The following is a 14,595-nucleotide window of genomic DNA, read 5'->3' as shown; positions in this document are numbered from 1 at the left end:
ATTAGCCTAGGATAAATAGATCTTGTTACAATTGATTGCTATTAGACCGAGATAGAGATGTATTTATTGTAGATAAAACTCAACAAATAAAGTTGAATTGAATGTAATAAATTCATAAAAGTTGTCGTTAAGAAACTACGCTGTAAATATCCCTGAAACCGCTTTGTTAAACAATTTTTCTCGAAGAACAAAACAAAACTGTTTTTATCAGCGTGTTATGTGAGGGGAGTGTTGAAAGGGAAGTCCCTCTCTTCTGTTGAGTTCCACCTGGACCGGAGCAGGAGGCCCTTCACCGTCACATGACCGCCTGTGTGCGTACGCGCCGTGGCTGCCAGTGAACATGGCGGATGAGAATGCAGAAGCGGAGCTCGACTGGGGCGGCCGACACAGCCTGCTGCTCGACGAGGACACGTTTTTCGCCATGGAGGGTTTGCAAGCAACCCTTCAGCAACACGAAGCCGAGCTTCGACAGCAAGACGTGTCTGAAGAATCGTCCACGGGGTATTGCAACAACTTCTGCGAGGTACGTGCTGCCGAAAACGCTGCATGCATGCGAATTGTTTATATGCAAAATTTTCGGAGCTATTCTGGCTCGCGTTAGCTGACCAGATGCAAGTTGTGGCTGCAACCAACCATGCGTGGATGTGATCTCAACATGTGGGCCGAATAGCGAGCGATGCATACGCGATTCAACTGTTACAAGTCAATTGTGTTGGCATGTACGCGCAGTAACGTTGTTAGCTTTAAGTTGATAATGTCAAATAGCAAGCTGTGTTATGTATTCGTTAGCTTAAACTGATTTTAGCATGTTGCTCGGCTTCCCCCTGCCCCCCTCGCGTTTAAACCCGTCTTTGAGATTGTGAACCTTTGGTTTGTAAAATCGCGTTTTTGTGAATCGCCTCTGAGGGCCTGTTGGAAAAGCCATTTCAGTATATTATTAAAACGGGCATATTTTGAACAGGGGGTACAGCATGTTAGTGGGGTGGGGCTCGGTTGTGTTTATCTCGTGCACGTACTCGGTTTCTACTAACTTTGATGCTCCCTGTCACGTGTCAATTCTGGTCAACATCGGGAGTATTTTAATACTTCGCGTCCAAACTCAGATCCATTTTAAGTGATCACGTTCTCTGTGCGGTCTTACCTAGACCTAATTTTAGTTCTGATCGGGTCTCAGTTCGATTTCCTTTCATACTATATTGTTGTGTTTGTTAATGTTGTAACTAGGCCTGTCACAATAATCAATATATCGATTTATCGCACAACACATGGACATGACCTTAATAATTTTGAGGTCATGTCCAAACTTTTTTAGTTCCTGTTATCCTGCTCGTCTTTCTTTTTTAAATTATTATTTACTTGTTTTCCACGTTTTGATTTCGATGTCTAATTGTTATATTTCTATAATTAAGTGTTCTTTGAAACGATTTACTTGCATTATGATGCTATTATATTGTCATTCTGGTTTTATATACTGAGTGGCATAAAATGGTCCTTAAATGACAATAATATAATTTATCACAATAATTTTTTGTACAATATATTGTACAACAAAAAAAGTTGTAACATAGTAATTATCTGTTTTCAATGTAAGTTATTGTAATATGTGTAACAATTAGAGAACTATATATGTGTAATAATTTGTAGATTTGTGTCACTTAGTAGAACATGTTTAGTATTTTCATTGCTTAAAATACACAATTTTACTAAACATTTTTGGGGTAAACGCTAAAAACAAAGTGTTTGGACTTTGTTTAAAATGTGTGGGTTTTTTTTTCAAAAAGAGACTAATCACAGTTATTTGACTGCTTTTGGTTCTCAAATGAGTAATGTAGTGAGCGTCTTAGATATTACAGGAGATTTCATGGGGTATTTCAATAGAATCATGCTAGACTGAAGCATTCAAATGAAAAGTGAAAGTATAGACAGTTCTACTGTTACCATTGCTTTCTATTTCAAGTACTTGCTTTCAGAACAAAAAAACGCTATGGTAGTTATTTTAAAGGGTAATATGAGAATAATAACCTAAATCAGCATATTAGATTAAAGATGTGACCCTGGAGATTGGAGTAATGACTGCTAAAAAGATTTGGCATCACAGCAATAAATTACATTCATAAAATGTTAAGTTGAAAAATATATTTTAAATTGTAATAATATTTCATAATATTGTTTTTGTTGTATTAGTATTCCCTAAATCCAGCATCTGTAGCATAAGAGACTTCTTTTAAACAGTATATGCTCCTTGTTCTGTCATATTCATAACTCCATCATTAACCTAGTTTTTGAAAATTCAAATTGCAGAGCAATCCTAATTGGCCTTGGTTCACTCTTTAAACAGTTGAAATTCTCACATGTGGAATTTCAACCCCTCTAAAACAAACCTTGTTTTATGTAAAAATGTTGGCCTTATCTTGTAATTAAAATGCTTTGTAATGCAACCGTTAAAATGTTATGCAGAGTCATGCATTGTGGCGTGCGATTTTTGTCATAACTGATATTTGTGACTGCACATGTCAGTCACATGAAGACATAAATATTTTGAGTGTCATTAAAAAGATTGACTGTGGCTTAGTGGTTAGCACGGTCACCTCACAGCAAGAAGGACACTGGTTCATGTCCTGGCTGGGCCAGTAGGCATTTCTGTGTGGAGTTTGGATGTTCTCCATGTTTGTGTGGGTTTCCCTCACAGTTTAAAGACATGCGCTATTGGTGAATTGGGTAAAACAAAATTGGCCATAGCCACGATATTGGAAAATTTGACATTGTGATTTTTGTTATTTATTTATTTTTCCCCTGCAAAATAAATACAGTTTCACCACATGGCATAAGTAGCTCTATTTGGAAAGTGATTAATTTAGATTGATTTGGGATGATTTGTATGGGAGAGAAATATAAATATATTTTATGTAATTTATTATATACATATAATAAACAAACTACACTCATAAATAAACACAAAGGAGCAAATGTTAAGTGAAATAAACAGAACTTTAATGGTTTTCTGGGGATTCTCTTAACAGTTTTCGGGTACAGAAATTGAATAATGTAAAAGAGCATTGCATAGTCTTCATCATATACAGTGGTATATAAAGTTGCCCTAAACCTTTTAAACGACACCCATTCTTGGACAATTTTGAAATACGTTTTTAATTCACTTTTAATGTTGAGTACTGTAAATAATTCAATAAAAGAATGTTTTTCAAAACTTTGTTCTCTTAAAATGCTTTAAACTCTTAGAATGTTCACAAAGGCCTTAAAAACACATGAAAATGTTAAACTTTCACTCTGTAATGGTGCAATTCTGCAGTGTCTCCACAAATCTAATGCGTTTTGACCTGTGTATTTTGGTCATCTATATACGTAACTTAACATTGCAGATCTTGCTATGTGACCATTGCTGATGCACACATTTTTGATGCTCAAATGATAAATTGTGCAGCCCTACTGTATGAATGTATGTGTAAGGGTGTTTCCCAGTACTGAGTTGCAGCTGTTAGGGCATCCGCTGTGTAAAACATATGCTGGAATAGTTGGTGGTTCCGACCCTTAAAAAAGTAAATGACTAAGCCAAAGGAAAATGAATGAATGAATGAATGAATGAATGAATAATCTTCCTGTGGTAGTGCTGCACTTGGTCATAAGCAGCACATTAACAGTACATCATTGGAAATCTAAAGGCCTATTTTAGCAGACTACATATGAAATCGTAGCTTTACCACTTTTCCTCAGCTATATTGTTGCTGTGGCAACCACTCCATCAGGATTCAATCCTGACAGATGTCACATGCCACACCCTACCTGCCTGTTTTACTCATGTCAGTTTTCTAAAAATTGTTGTTAATAAACTAATTTCATTTGTACTCCATGGGGTTCTGGGCTGCACAAAAATCCACATTTCGGTCGAAAAAAAGTTTCCATTTCACATTTAGATCTGCACATGTTGTGTCTTTTATTTTGTGGTTAAAATACAAATTTCTAACTTTTGTATTAGGTTTGTTTAAATGATTAACAACTACATTAGTTTAAACCTAATGAGGTCAATATTAAAGTCTGTAAAACTGCACTATTTACTATTTAGACTATGTTTTGACAATAGCAGAATAATTACCTAACCACTAAGAGTTTTTCTTCACTCGAGATGGTGTAGGTCTCAGAAGGAAGCACCTCTGCTGCTCTGGGCTGAGTCTGCTTAACAAGAGCTATACCCGTTTACCCAGAGGGAAACTCGCCTAATCTTAGTCTGAGAGGTTAAATATGGCATGACATTTCCTCTATCTCTATAAAAAGATATCAGCTGGGATTTAACATCCTTGAGGGTGTGGTGTTTTTGAAAAGAGAGTTTAATCGTGGATATGATGAACAGCAAGGTTGTCTGGAGTTGCTCTGTTCTTCAGTTACAGCTGCTTCCATCCCAAAGGTCCAATCAAAGCATATGAGCACAGATGGAGTGTTGTATAGGGGTTTCTCCTTACATCCTCCCTTGTGTGGACCTGTAGGTTTACTGTATAGACAGCATGTTAACTCATGTCTGTCAAAAGACCCTCATCAGGTGAAAGTCTAGCCTCATTTACCTCTGTATTGATTCTTCAGAAGAATGTTTGGGGTTGGTAAAATGTTAGTCTTTAATGAATTTAGATTTTGAGTCACAATTGTAATATTGTATTATTTTAATTCACATTAATAAAAAAGAAATCTTTTAAAGACGCTTTTTGTTATGATGAAGCTTCGATTAGGGCTGCACGATATTGAAAAAATCTGACAGTGCAATATTTTGTTTTGCTGCGATATATATTCTGGTATGAATATAATTTCACCAGATGGTTTAAATAGCTCTAGTTGAACAAATTTCTGTAATTTAGATGGACTGGGATGATAAAGTCTTTTTCTATGCAGTACATCTGCATATATTATAATAAATTACAAGCCAAACTAAATAAATAAACAGTGCTTTATGGTTTTCTGGGGACTCTAACAGTATTTAAATACAGAAATTGTACAATCAAACAAAAAACATGGTCCTCATTCTATAAATAATAAAAAAACAATATTTATTAGTATCTTTATCTGTTAATCTTTGCCAAAAAAAGAAATAATCTGATTCTTGATGTGATTAGCAGATACCTACAGTGCATCTGGAAAGTATTCACTTTTTCCCACATTTATTATGTTACAGCCTTATTCCAAAGTGGATTAAATTTATTTTTTCCTCAAAATTCTATACACAGTACCCCATAATGCCAGGCATTATGTTTGAAGAAAAGCAGGCACCACTCATCACTAGGCTAATACCATCCCTACAGTGAAGCATGGTGGTGGCAGCATCATGCTGTGGGGATGTTTTTCAGCAGCAGGAACTGGAAGACTAGTCAGTATAGAGGGAAAGATGAATGCAGCAATGTACAGAGACGTCCTGAATGAAAACCTGCTTTAGAGTGCTCTTGACCTCAGACTGGGGCTACTGTTTATCTTTCAGCAGGACAATGACCCAAAGCACACCGCCAAAATATCAATGGAGTGGCTTCACAACAACTTTGTGAATGTCCTTGAGTGGCCCAGCCAAAGCCCAGACCCAAATCCTATTGAACATCTCATCTGGAGAGATCTGAAAACAGCTGTACTTTCCATCACTTCCCATCCAACCTAATAGATCATGAGAGGTACTGCAAAGAGGAATGGGCAAAAATTCCCAAAGACTGGTGTGCCAAGCTTGTGGCATCATATTCAAATTGCTGCCAAAGGCGCATCAACAAAGTATTGAGCAAAGGCTGTGTACATACTTGTGTACATGTGATTTTTTTTCAGGTTTTTTATTTTTAATAAATTTGCAACAATTAAAAAAAAATCTTTTTTCAAATTGTCATTATGGGGTATTGTGTGTAGAATTTTGAGCAAATTAATTTAATCCATTTTGGAATAAGATTGTAACAAAAAAATTTGGAAAAAGTGAAGCGATATGAATACTTTCCGGATGCACTGTCATTGCGATATCGATGTTCAAACGATATGAAGAGTTCAGATGCAAACACCTCTATGTGCCATCTGAAATTTTCTTATTAGCATTTTTCTCAGGCTCCTAAGTCTTCATTCAGTAATTTCACATTTATGGCAAAGAATAGGTTATTTACATCACTTTTAACATGAAATAACTGAACATAATCATAAGAGGCTGAGAAAAATGCTCATTGTAGAAGAAAATTACAGATGGCGCTTAGAGGTTTTTGCATCTAGACTCTTCATATATTGTTCAGTCTTATTAGAGATGATTTGCCCCAAAATAAAAGTTTATTCTTCCAAACTCTGACCCATAAAAACTTGTTTTTCATCTTTTAAAATGGGATAGTACAGTGGAGAATAGACAATAGAGTGTGGGGAGCAGAGAGAGGGAAAGGATCAGTAAAGGACTTCGAGCCAGGAAGCGAACTTGGGGTGGTGTGAGCACCATAGTGATATAATGTATCAACGGATTAACTGCAAGGCTGTTGATGCCGACTGACCCTTCAAAATATTTATGATATTCATAAAACATTACAATCAATCCAAATGAATTAAGCCGTTTAATCCGAGTCTTCTGGAAAGACACAATCACATTATAAAAGGATCAGATTTACTTGTATTCACACTTATTCTACTATGCGAAAATTATGCATTTATGTTCAGGGTAGAAAATTATGAACAGAACATTCAAACAAGATAAATATAATTCATGCCACTTTTGGTCAGTTTAATGCATATTTACCCAATAAAATGGTTGATTCCTTAACCATAGTCAATGACTGCACAGAAATTAGTTTATACAGCATGAGTTTAGATGATTCACTTTAACAGACTTTTATTGTCTTTTTATATCATCTAACGAGCAGTAAATTGGGCTTGACTCTTAAATGAAAGCACATATCTGTGTGGTGTTAAAATTGATTATTTTTATGTGATTTTTTTGTTTTTATTTGCTTATTATAGGCTCTAATGCATTATGCTGGGAGCAGGAATTCGTTGGAACATGGATTGCCTCTATTGGAAGTTTACTGTCTTTCAATCAACTGTTTTGCTGCTGCCAGGCCACATCTCACAGGCGACTCCCCCAGTGTTGCCCTTGTGCTTAAAAGACTTGCATTGTAAGTGCTATTTATATACTAATAAGGAACAATTGTATAATATGAATTAGTAAGTTATATTTAATGATATAGTGTCTTATAAATATTTTATATTCTGTCTAACTGTCTGCTGGTTCAGTGTATCATAATGTATTATTAAAACCAGGCTGACGTAATTTCTTCCCAAATGTTTATATCTGCAGGAGTTGCCTTGAATTGTTGTTGTCAGTGCCTCAAAATAATATACCTTTGGAAGCCTGGCTGCAGTTCCATGGCTCAGTTCAGGTAAGATCAAACTTATTTATTTGTGCTTCCATGTTGAATTTTTGTATGAAGGCTTGATTTTGGCTGAACAGAAGAGGAAAAATGACATTTCCTGGAGCCTTTAAAATAATATGAGCATTAGTTGAAGAGCATTTTGCCAACTTTGTCTGTTTTAGCAGGGACTGTTGCACTTTATGCTTGGCCTATATGGGCACATTTCATGATACATGCAATGCAAGGGCACTTGAATAGTCAATTTTGAGACAGAATCTTACTTTGCTTGTACTTTATTTGCATGAATTAACATTTTAATGCATTTACAATCATCAAACATGGACTAGGTCAACAGGGCCACTGGTAATTATGGTTGAGTCTAATTCTGGCAAATGCTCCATTGAGCTAGATCAAAGCGTATTTCCCAGTCAACCTTTTAAAGACCTCTGTTACAAATGAAAGACAGTCTGTTCAATAAGATTACATGGGGTTAAGCTCTTAATTTATTAAACCGGAAGAGGGATATCATACTATATTGATCTGTAATGTAAAGTACAGTCATCCTGGATGATGCAACTGTAGGGTCATTTACCTAGCATTTACTGTCCATTCCCTAAAGACTTACAGCAAGCTGTAAACGAATGTCAACCTCCTATAGACTTTCATCTTATTTCTCTTAACTCTTTCCAGGCAGCCCATGAAGCCATGCTGCAGTATGGAAGTACAGATTTGCATGCCCTGCGGAACATCACCGGTGAAGGTGGAGCTTGGAATAATTCTGTCATGGTCTCACTTCTTACCGGCCAGCCCACAGACCTGGATGAGGGTGAGGAAGACCTCATTAATACACTATTGTTCGTTATTGCCCACAGTATGTGTAAACAAAGTAACTTCTTTAATATAGAGGGTGATATAAAATCTGTTGTTGTTCATTTTTTGGATATATGGACAGGCTAGCATTTTGTCATCCACTTATTTAACATTTTCACCATCATTGATCTACTATTAAAACATGGCCAGTTGTTTACTTATTGTGTTTCTCTAAAACAGTTAATGCCTATCTAGCTTTGGAGGGAGATGATTTCATGGAAATGCGGATCAAACACCTGGAGAAAGTAGGCGAGCTAGAGAAAGCACTGATCCTCATCAAAGCCTGTGCTAACTGTAGCCTTCTGTCTAACCAGTCTACATTTCGCCAAACCTTTGTAACCCAACTGTGCCAGCTGCTGCCTAGTGAAGAAGCTATTTTAGAGGTAAATAACACTATTTTTACTGGTTACCATTAAACCTCCTTTGTGTTTTAATAATAAACTAACTTATTTTCTCTTTCTGTGCCTACAAGATTTCTAGAATAGATGCAAAAGATGTCCTGGATATTATTTGCAACCTAGATGCTGAGGGTGATGAGAGAACAGCCTTCATTTTATGCACAACGTATTTTACACAGCAGCTACAGCAAGACGGCACATACTGTTCCTGGTGAGGACCTGTTATAACCACACTAGACTGTGTTTGTACTAGTATTTTCTAGGTTCATATGAGTTAAATATTCATTAGAGATAAATGGGATCTAGGTTTTTTTATATTTTAAACTTTATTAGGGTCAACTTATACTGGACATTGATTTTATAGTAAGTGGCATTATAGTATAGTGGGCATTATAAAAATAAAGAAAAACAATGAGTGTATTAGATTTGCTTAGATGTCTCCGTAATGTTTTTATTTCTGTGTGTTTGTCAGGGAGTTAACCCTCCTTTGGAGCAAACTGCAGAGAAGAATTGATGTGTCCCTTGAGTCATTTATCGAACGCTGTCTCCAGTTTGCAGCCATCGCCAGGACTATCTACCATCTTCTGTTTCTCATTCGTGTAATACAGACTGAGGTGAATATATTTTCTCCTCCCCTCCATTATATGGTTATATCTTGAATGTACACCAAGTTGTTTTCTGACATTTTTATCTGTTGTATTTTTAAGGCAATGCAGCTTGGCCTTGCAGTATCAGTTGAGCTGTGTGTGAAGGCTCTACGCCTTCCAAGGCAAGATGACATAGAAGCAAAAACAATGGTCTGCAAAGCTGTCGTTTGTCTCCTCCCTGATGATCTTGAGGTGATACGGGCTTGCCAGCTTACAGAATTCCTCTTAAGCCCATCCCAGGAAGCATTTGATATCCTTGAGGAGCTCTACTTGCGTCCTGATGAAAAATATGATGAGGAAAACGCCATAATTCCGAATTTCCTGCGCTGTGAGCTGCTACTTTCTCTGAAAGCACATTGGCCTATCGACCCTGAATTCTGGGACTGGAAAACTTTGAAGCGCTACTGCATTCAGTTGCTGGGGCTGGAACCTTTGGATGAAGTTGAAGATGAAGCAGCACCTGAGGAGCTGTGTAATCTTGGAGCGGTTTTGAATGAAGAGGCTGGGAAGGAGGAGGAAGACGAATGTGAGCTTGATGCATTCAGCAGCGCAGAGGAGCAGCAAACTGTGGAAGAATCAGAAAAGGGACAAAGAGACTCAGAAGATGTCTCTAAGGTAGCTGATAAGCATCAGAAGGATACATTTCTCTGTCAGATATGCCATAAAGAAGTGGCAGAGACCAGGTTCTGTCACCATGCCAGAAAACATATGGAGGATGGCATGTGGACATGCCCTGTGTGTCTACAAAAGTTTAAAACTAAAAAGGAGTTTGAGCCACACTCCAAAAAACACATTCAAATTTCTGCAAAAGATCACTTTAAAAAGAAAAAAGTGAAGAAGAAGGTGGACCAGACTAAAGATTTCTTCAAGGAGGATAGTTCTGATGAGCTAGAGCCTGGTCAAATTCCTTTAGACCCTTCACTTGCCATGTACTACCAGTCCACCCATGATCCTGTTGTATTAGAACATATATTAGAGAAAGCTGCCAGTGTGCCTGAAAAGCAAGTAGAAAGTGACTTTATTACATTTGACTACATCAACACATACTTTAAGTTACAGGATCGGGATGTTTACCAGTGTCCAGCCACTGACTGCTCAAAGAATTTTAAACTTTTCAAGTACTTGGGTGTGCACCTCAAAAATGAGCATGATAGTGAAGACCCAAATTTGAAACATTATCTTAAGATGAAAGACTGTCGGGAGAAATGCACTTTCTGCCGGAAGACCTTCATGACCGCTTATCACCATCGACTGCACCGTTGGATTCATTATGGTGATGATCCTTACATGTGTGTGGTCACAGGATGTGGTGCCCGCTTTGACACCACCAATGAACTTATAGCACATAAGCATGGCCATGGGTTTCGATTGTCCTACTGCTGTGAGTTAAAAGGCTGCAGTTTCTCCTACTGTGACCTTGGGCAGCTTTACCACCATGAGGCGCAGCACTTTCGTGATGCTGCTTACACTTGTACCAGCCCGGGGTGCAAGAACTTTTACTATTCTCGCAAGGAATTTCTGCAGCACTTGGCCACTCATGACATTACTTTCACAGAAAAAGACTTTGAGGCTCAGAGAAAAGCAAAAAGGAAACTCTTGCTCGCAGTTGTAGAAAGTGATTCGGCATTTGGATCAAAGGTTGGAGCAGAGAATTGTGTCCACAAGGGTGGTTCAAGTTCATCTTCACAGATCTTGGCAAAGGGTAGATCTTCGGTCTCGCAAACATGTGTTGCTGTCTGCTTTGATGGTAAAAAGTTTACATGTGGCTTAAAAAAGTGTGGAAAAACATTCACTACTGCAAGAGAACTTCAAAAGCACTTGAGAATTGCTCATTCAGACACATTTAATGAGAAGGATCAGTTATGCAAGAAGAAAGTACAAGCAAAGCATTCTACGACTCAAGTTGAAGATTTACCTAAAAGTGACCAGGATAACACTGTCAAAAAGTCATCTACAGAAAAATCTAGTCCCAAAAAGGTACTCTCGTCTGCGTCTGAGTCTGTAGATTGTGAGACAACCAAATCCAATATGGACCTTGATGCAGCACTAACCAATATCATGCTTGGATTGGGCCAATTAAGCCTTAATTCTTCTAGCACCAGACATTCTGTGTGTAATTCAAAGAGCACTTGTACACCTACCTTGAATACAAGGTCTCCTGCTAAAGCAGCACACAACAAAAATGAGTTGAGATCTCACGTCGCAGGTAGTGAATTAAAAAAGCTGCCAAGCAAGTCAGAATCACCAAAAACACATGACAATTTTAAAGATGTATCAGAGAAGAAGCAAAATAAAGATTCTGTCTCAGAGAAGGAACAACCACAAAGCAAGTCCTTAACCAAGCCTTATATCTGCGAAGCCAAAAGTTGCCACTATCAGAGCGCTACCAGTTGTACTTTAATGCAGCACTATATTAAGGTCCATGGTTACTCCGAGGATAAGGTGAAAGATATGGAGGTGTTTCAGTCTGAGACATTGGAGCCTTTCAAAACACCTGACAGCTCTGAAAATTCTGTCTTGGAGGATGATCATTCACAGAGCGAGTTCCTTGTGCAGGCCACAGTCAAGCCTTATGCCTGTGAAGCGAAGAATTGCAAATACCAGAGTGTTACTAGTCATGCTTTATTGAAGCACTACATCAAGATTCATGGGTACTCCGAAAAGAAGGTGAAAAATATGGAGGTGTTTCAGTCTCAGATATTCAAGCCTTTCAAGTGCCATTTGTGCTCCAAGAGTTACAGAAACAAAAAAGAGCTGAGGCGTCACTATATACAGATGCATCACATAAAAGAAGACATTGTTGAACAAATGAAGTGCTCTTTTAAAAAGAATGTAGCTGAAAAAGCACCAGTGTTGGCGTCACCTAAAACAACCACAGAGGTAAAGCCACAGTCTTCAAAGAAGGTTGATGTTAAAACCCAAAAACAAGACAAAGCCCTTTGGCAACAGAAATGCCCAAAACATGATTATCGGCTGTGGGTCAGAAAAGTAGTTGCGAAAAATGTGCATGTTAAAGCTAAAGAAAAAAGGAAAACCTCTTCTGAAACTCGATCTGATGTAAAAAATACAACAGTTGATGTTCGGGGAAGTCGACGCTTAATATCAAAAGGGAATCTGAGCTACATCCTCACTAAATACAATAAACCCTTCCACTGCGTGCACAAAAACTGCAATGCAGCCTTCAATAATCAGAATGCCCTTGTTGGCCACCTTCAAATGGTGCATCATTATAACCGATCACAGTTGTGCTTTCCATGTGAACACAAAGGATGCGAGAAGCAGTATAGCACCTTATCTAGTCTTACTAAACATTACAGAAGAGACCACAGCTTCAACAAAAAAGAGAAAGAAAAGAAAATTCTGCCGAAACTGCCCTGTACGTCTAAAAGTATACCAAAAAGACAGATGGCCTCAACAGAGGAACCCATACCAAGGTTCAAGTGTACCTATGCTAATTGCAATGAGTCCTACCATCTCAATAGCAGCCTCTTGCGTCACACGAGTCAGTTTCACCAAAACCAGACTCTCCAGAATTCAGCTAATACTTCAGTGAACAGCGAGTTTAAAACTAGTTATAAGAAAAGAGTGTTCTATAGGCACTGTGATCCATCTGATTCCCTTGTGGTGCGTCTCCAGAGTACACCTAAGAAAGAAGAGTCAAAAAATGGATGCCAAACGAAGTTAATCATCTCACCCTCTTCCCAGTCATCAAAAGATTCCCAAAATATGCCTCTCAAGCAATCTTTGAGATGCTGCCGCAATGATCAGGAAATCGATTGCTCTGAGGTGAATTTTGAGGGTGTTGAAGAAACTCCAGAAGAGGAGCTGGACGAAGTACCTAAGCCACAAAGAATCAACCTAAAAAACAGATTTGACCTGATTGTCTACCGAACACACGAGGAGGCTTTGCAGATGTGCCAAGACCGCTGCCTTCCCGTAGCCTTTCCTTGCATGATACAAAACTGTGACTCTGTTGTCATAAGCATGCATAGTTTGAATCGACATTACAATAATGTTCACAGGTTTACACGCAAACAGCTGATGGAAAATAAGGAAAAATTATGTTACACTGCTGAACAGTTGGAGGAGATCATACAAAAGAAGTCTGCTGTGTCTGCTATACCTGACTTAACAAGGATTCCAAATGGCGTTCTCAAGATGGAGTATCAGTCTGAGCCTGCCACTCCAGGTGGCCCGTCGCAACCAATGAGTCTCCATTCGATCAAAACAGATTTAAAGGAGAAGGAAAGGATAGGGTTTTCAGGAGAGCCACTCCCTGACAGAAGTTTGCTCATTGAAGCTGAGGATTTGCTCTATGGCTCCCCAAAGTCAAGCGGGAACCCTGAGGAGCCTGTTTCTGAAGAGAGTCCCACCCACAAAGATGGGCCAGAATCAGAATTAACAGCACCTCCCCTCATTCGCCCTCCACCACTTGACCTCTCTCCACCCACTACACTTAGAATTACAGTTGATGAAAGTTCATTTGAAGCTACTGGTAAAGACAGTAAATCTATTAATATTCCTTCTACTGTTTCCATATCAATCCCCACCCCAACTCGACAGCCCCTCAGACGAAAGAATGAGCTCTCTGAACCACCACTACCGCCAGTCCCTCTTTCTCCAGTCCCAATGGATCCTGTAGAGCACAGTCTGTCTCCAAGGGGTTTTGACATTGCAACATACAAACCTATGGGCTTTGAGTCATCATTCTTGAAGTTCATTAAAGACAAGGATGAGGAGATCAAATTTGAAAAACCGTGGACTGCGGTAGTTACTAATCCTTGCCTCAAGGCTGATACGCCTCACCGGCGAGATTGTTTCAGACGAAATTGCTCAGTCAAGGAAAACACTCAAAGAGGAGCCCCCATTTCTCGAAGCCGTAGGTTTCGGTCATCCCCTTTGAGGCATCTGATTTCTAAAGGAGAGTGTACTTCTATTCAGAATCTCCGAATGATTTTAGAGAGAGCTTTAGGGGGGTGTGGCGACCAAGCTATAAAACAGCTTCAGTTCCTGAAGCCTGTGGTGGTTCTAGAGAGGCCAAAGTCCTTTGCCTCCATTTTCGATCTCTTGCCCTCTGAAACTAAAGTATAAGCCTCTGCTGGGCACCAAGACAGTTAACTCTTGCCCACCTTTTTTATTTGAGAGACTTTCATAGTATTTTTTTATATCATTGATACAATTTTGGTTCTTTGCTGCCAAGGTTAGGTACCTTGATTGTTAAGTTGTGAATGTTTATATCTGTAAATAAGGTCAAATAAAAAATGAACAACAAATAATTTCAAAAATGCATGTTCTGCTACTTATTGCTTACACAATACATATTTACACTTA

The 14,595-nt window shown here is 38.4% G+C and overlaps 1 protein-coding gene across 1 annotated transcript; it reads left to right on the top strand.

Annotated features, from left to right (window-relative positions):
- The first annotated feature begins 313 nt into the window (after window positions 1-313).
- On the top strand, window positions 314-14,549 carry rlf (RLF zinc finger). The gene is made up of 8 exons (XM_056476995.1): window positions 314-523; window positions 6,958-7,112; window positions 7,295-7,376; window positions 8,040-8,175; window positions 8,400-8,602; window positions 8,692-8,828; window positions 9,090-9,231; window positions 9,325-14,549. Exons 1-8 carry the CDS (start codon window positions 341-343, stop codon window positions 14,353-14,355), a joined length of 6,069 nt encoding a protein of 2,022 aa, XP_056332970.1. The 5' UTR covers window positions 314-340; the 3' UTR covers window positions 14,356-14,549.
- The last annotated feature ends 46 nt before the right edge of the window (window positions 14,550-14,595 follow it).

The sequence above is a fragment of the Danio aesculapii genome, chromosome 17 (genome assembly GCF_903798145.1).
Source record: "Danio aesculapii chromosome 17, fDanAes4.1, whole genome shotgun sequence".
NCBI classification, from domain to species: domain Eukaryota; kingdom Metazoa; phylum Chordata; class Actinopteri; order Cypriniformes; family Danionidae; genus Danio; species Danio aesculapii.
Note: the sequence above shows the minus strand (reverse complement) of the source record. Positions and strands in the feature narration are given on the sequence as shown.

Bases quoted from the DNA above. Each gene is read 5' to 3' on its own strand.
- rlf (XM_056476995.1), top strand. From the start codon at position 341: ATGGCGGATGAGAATGCAGAAGCGGAGCTCGACTGGGGCGGCCGACAC. The intron at 8,176-8,399 runs GTGAGGAAGACC...TCTCTAAAACAG, and splicing joins GCCCACAGACCTGGATGAGG to TTAATGCCTATCTAGCTTTG. The intron at 9,232-9,324 runs GTGAATATATTT...TGTATTTTTAAG, and splicing joins TTCGTGTAATACAGACTGAG to GCAATGCAGCTTGGCCTTGC.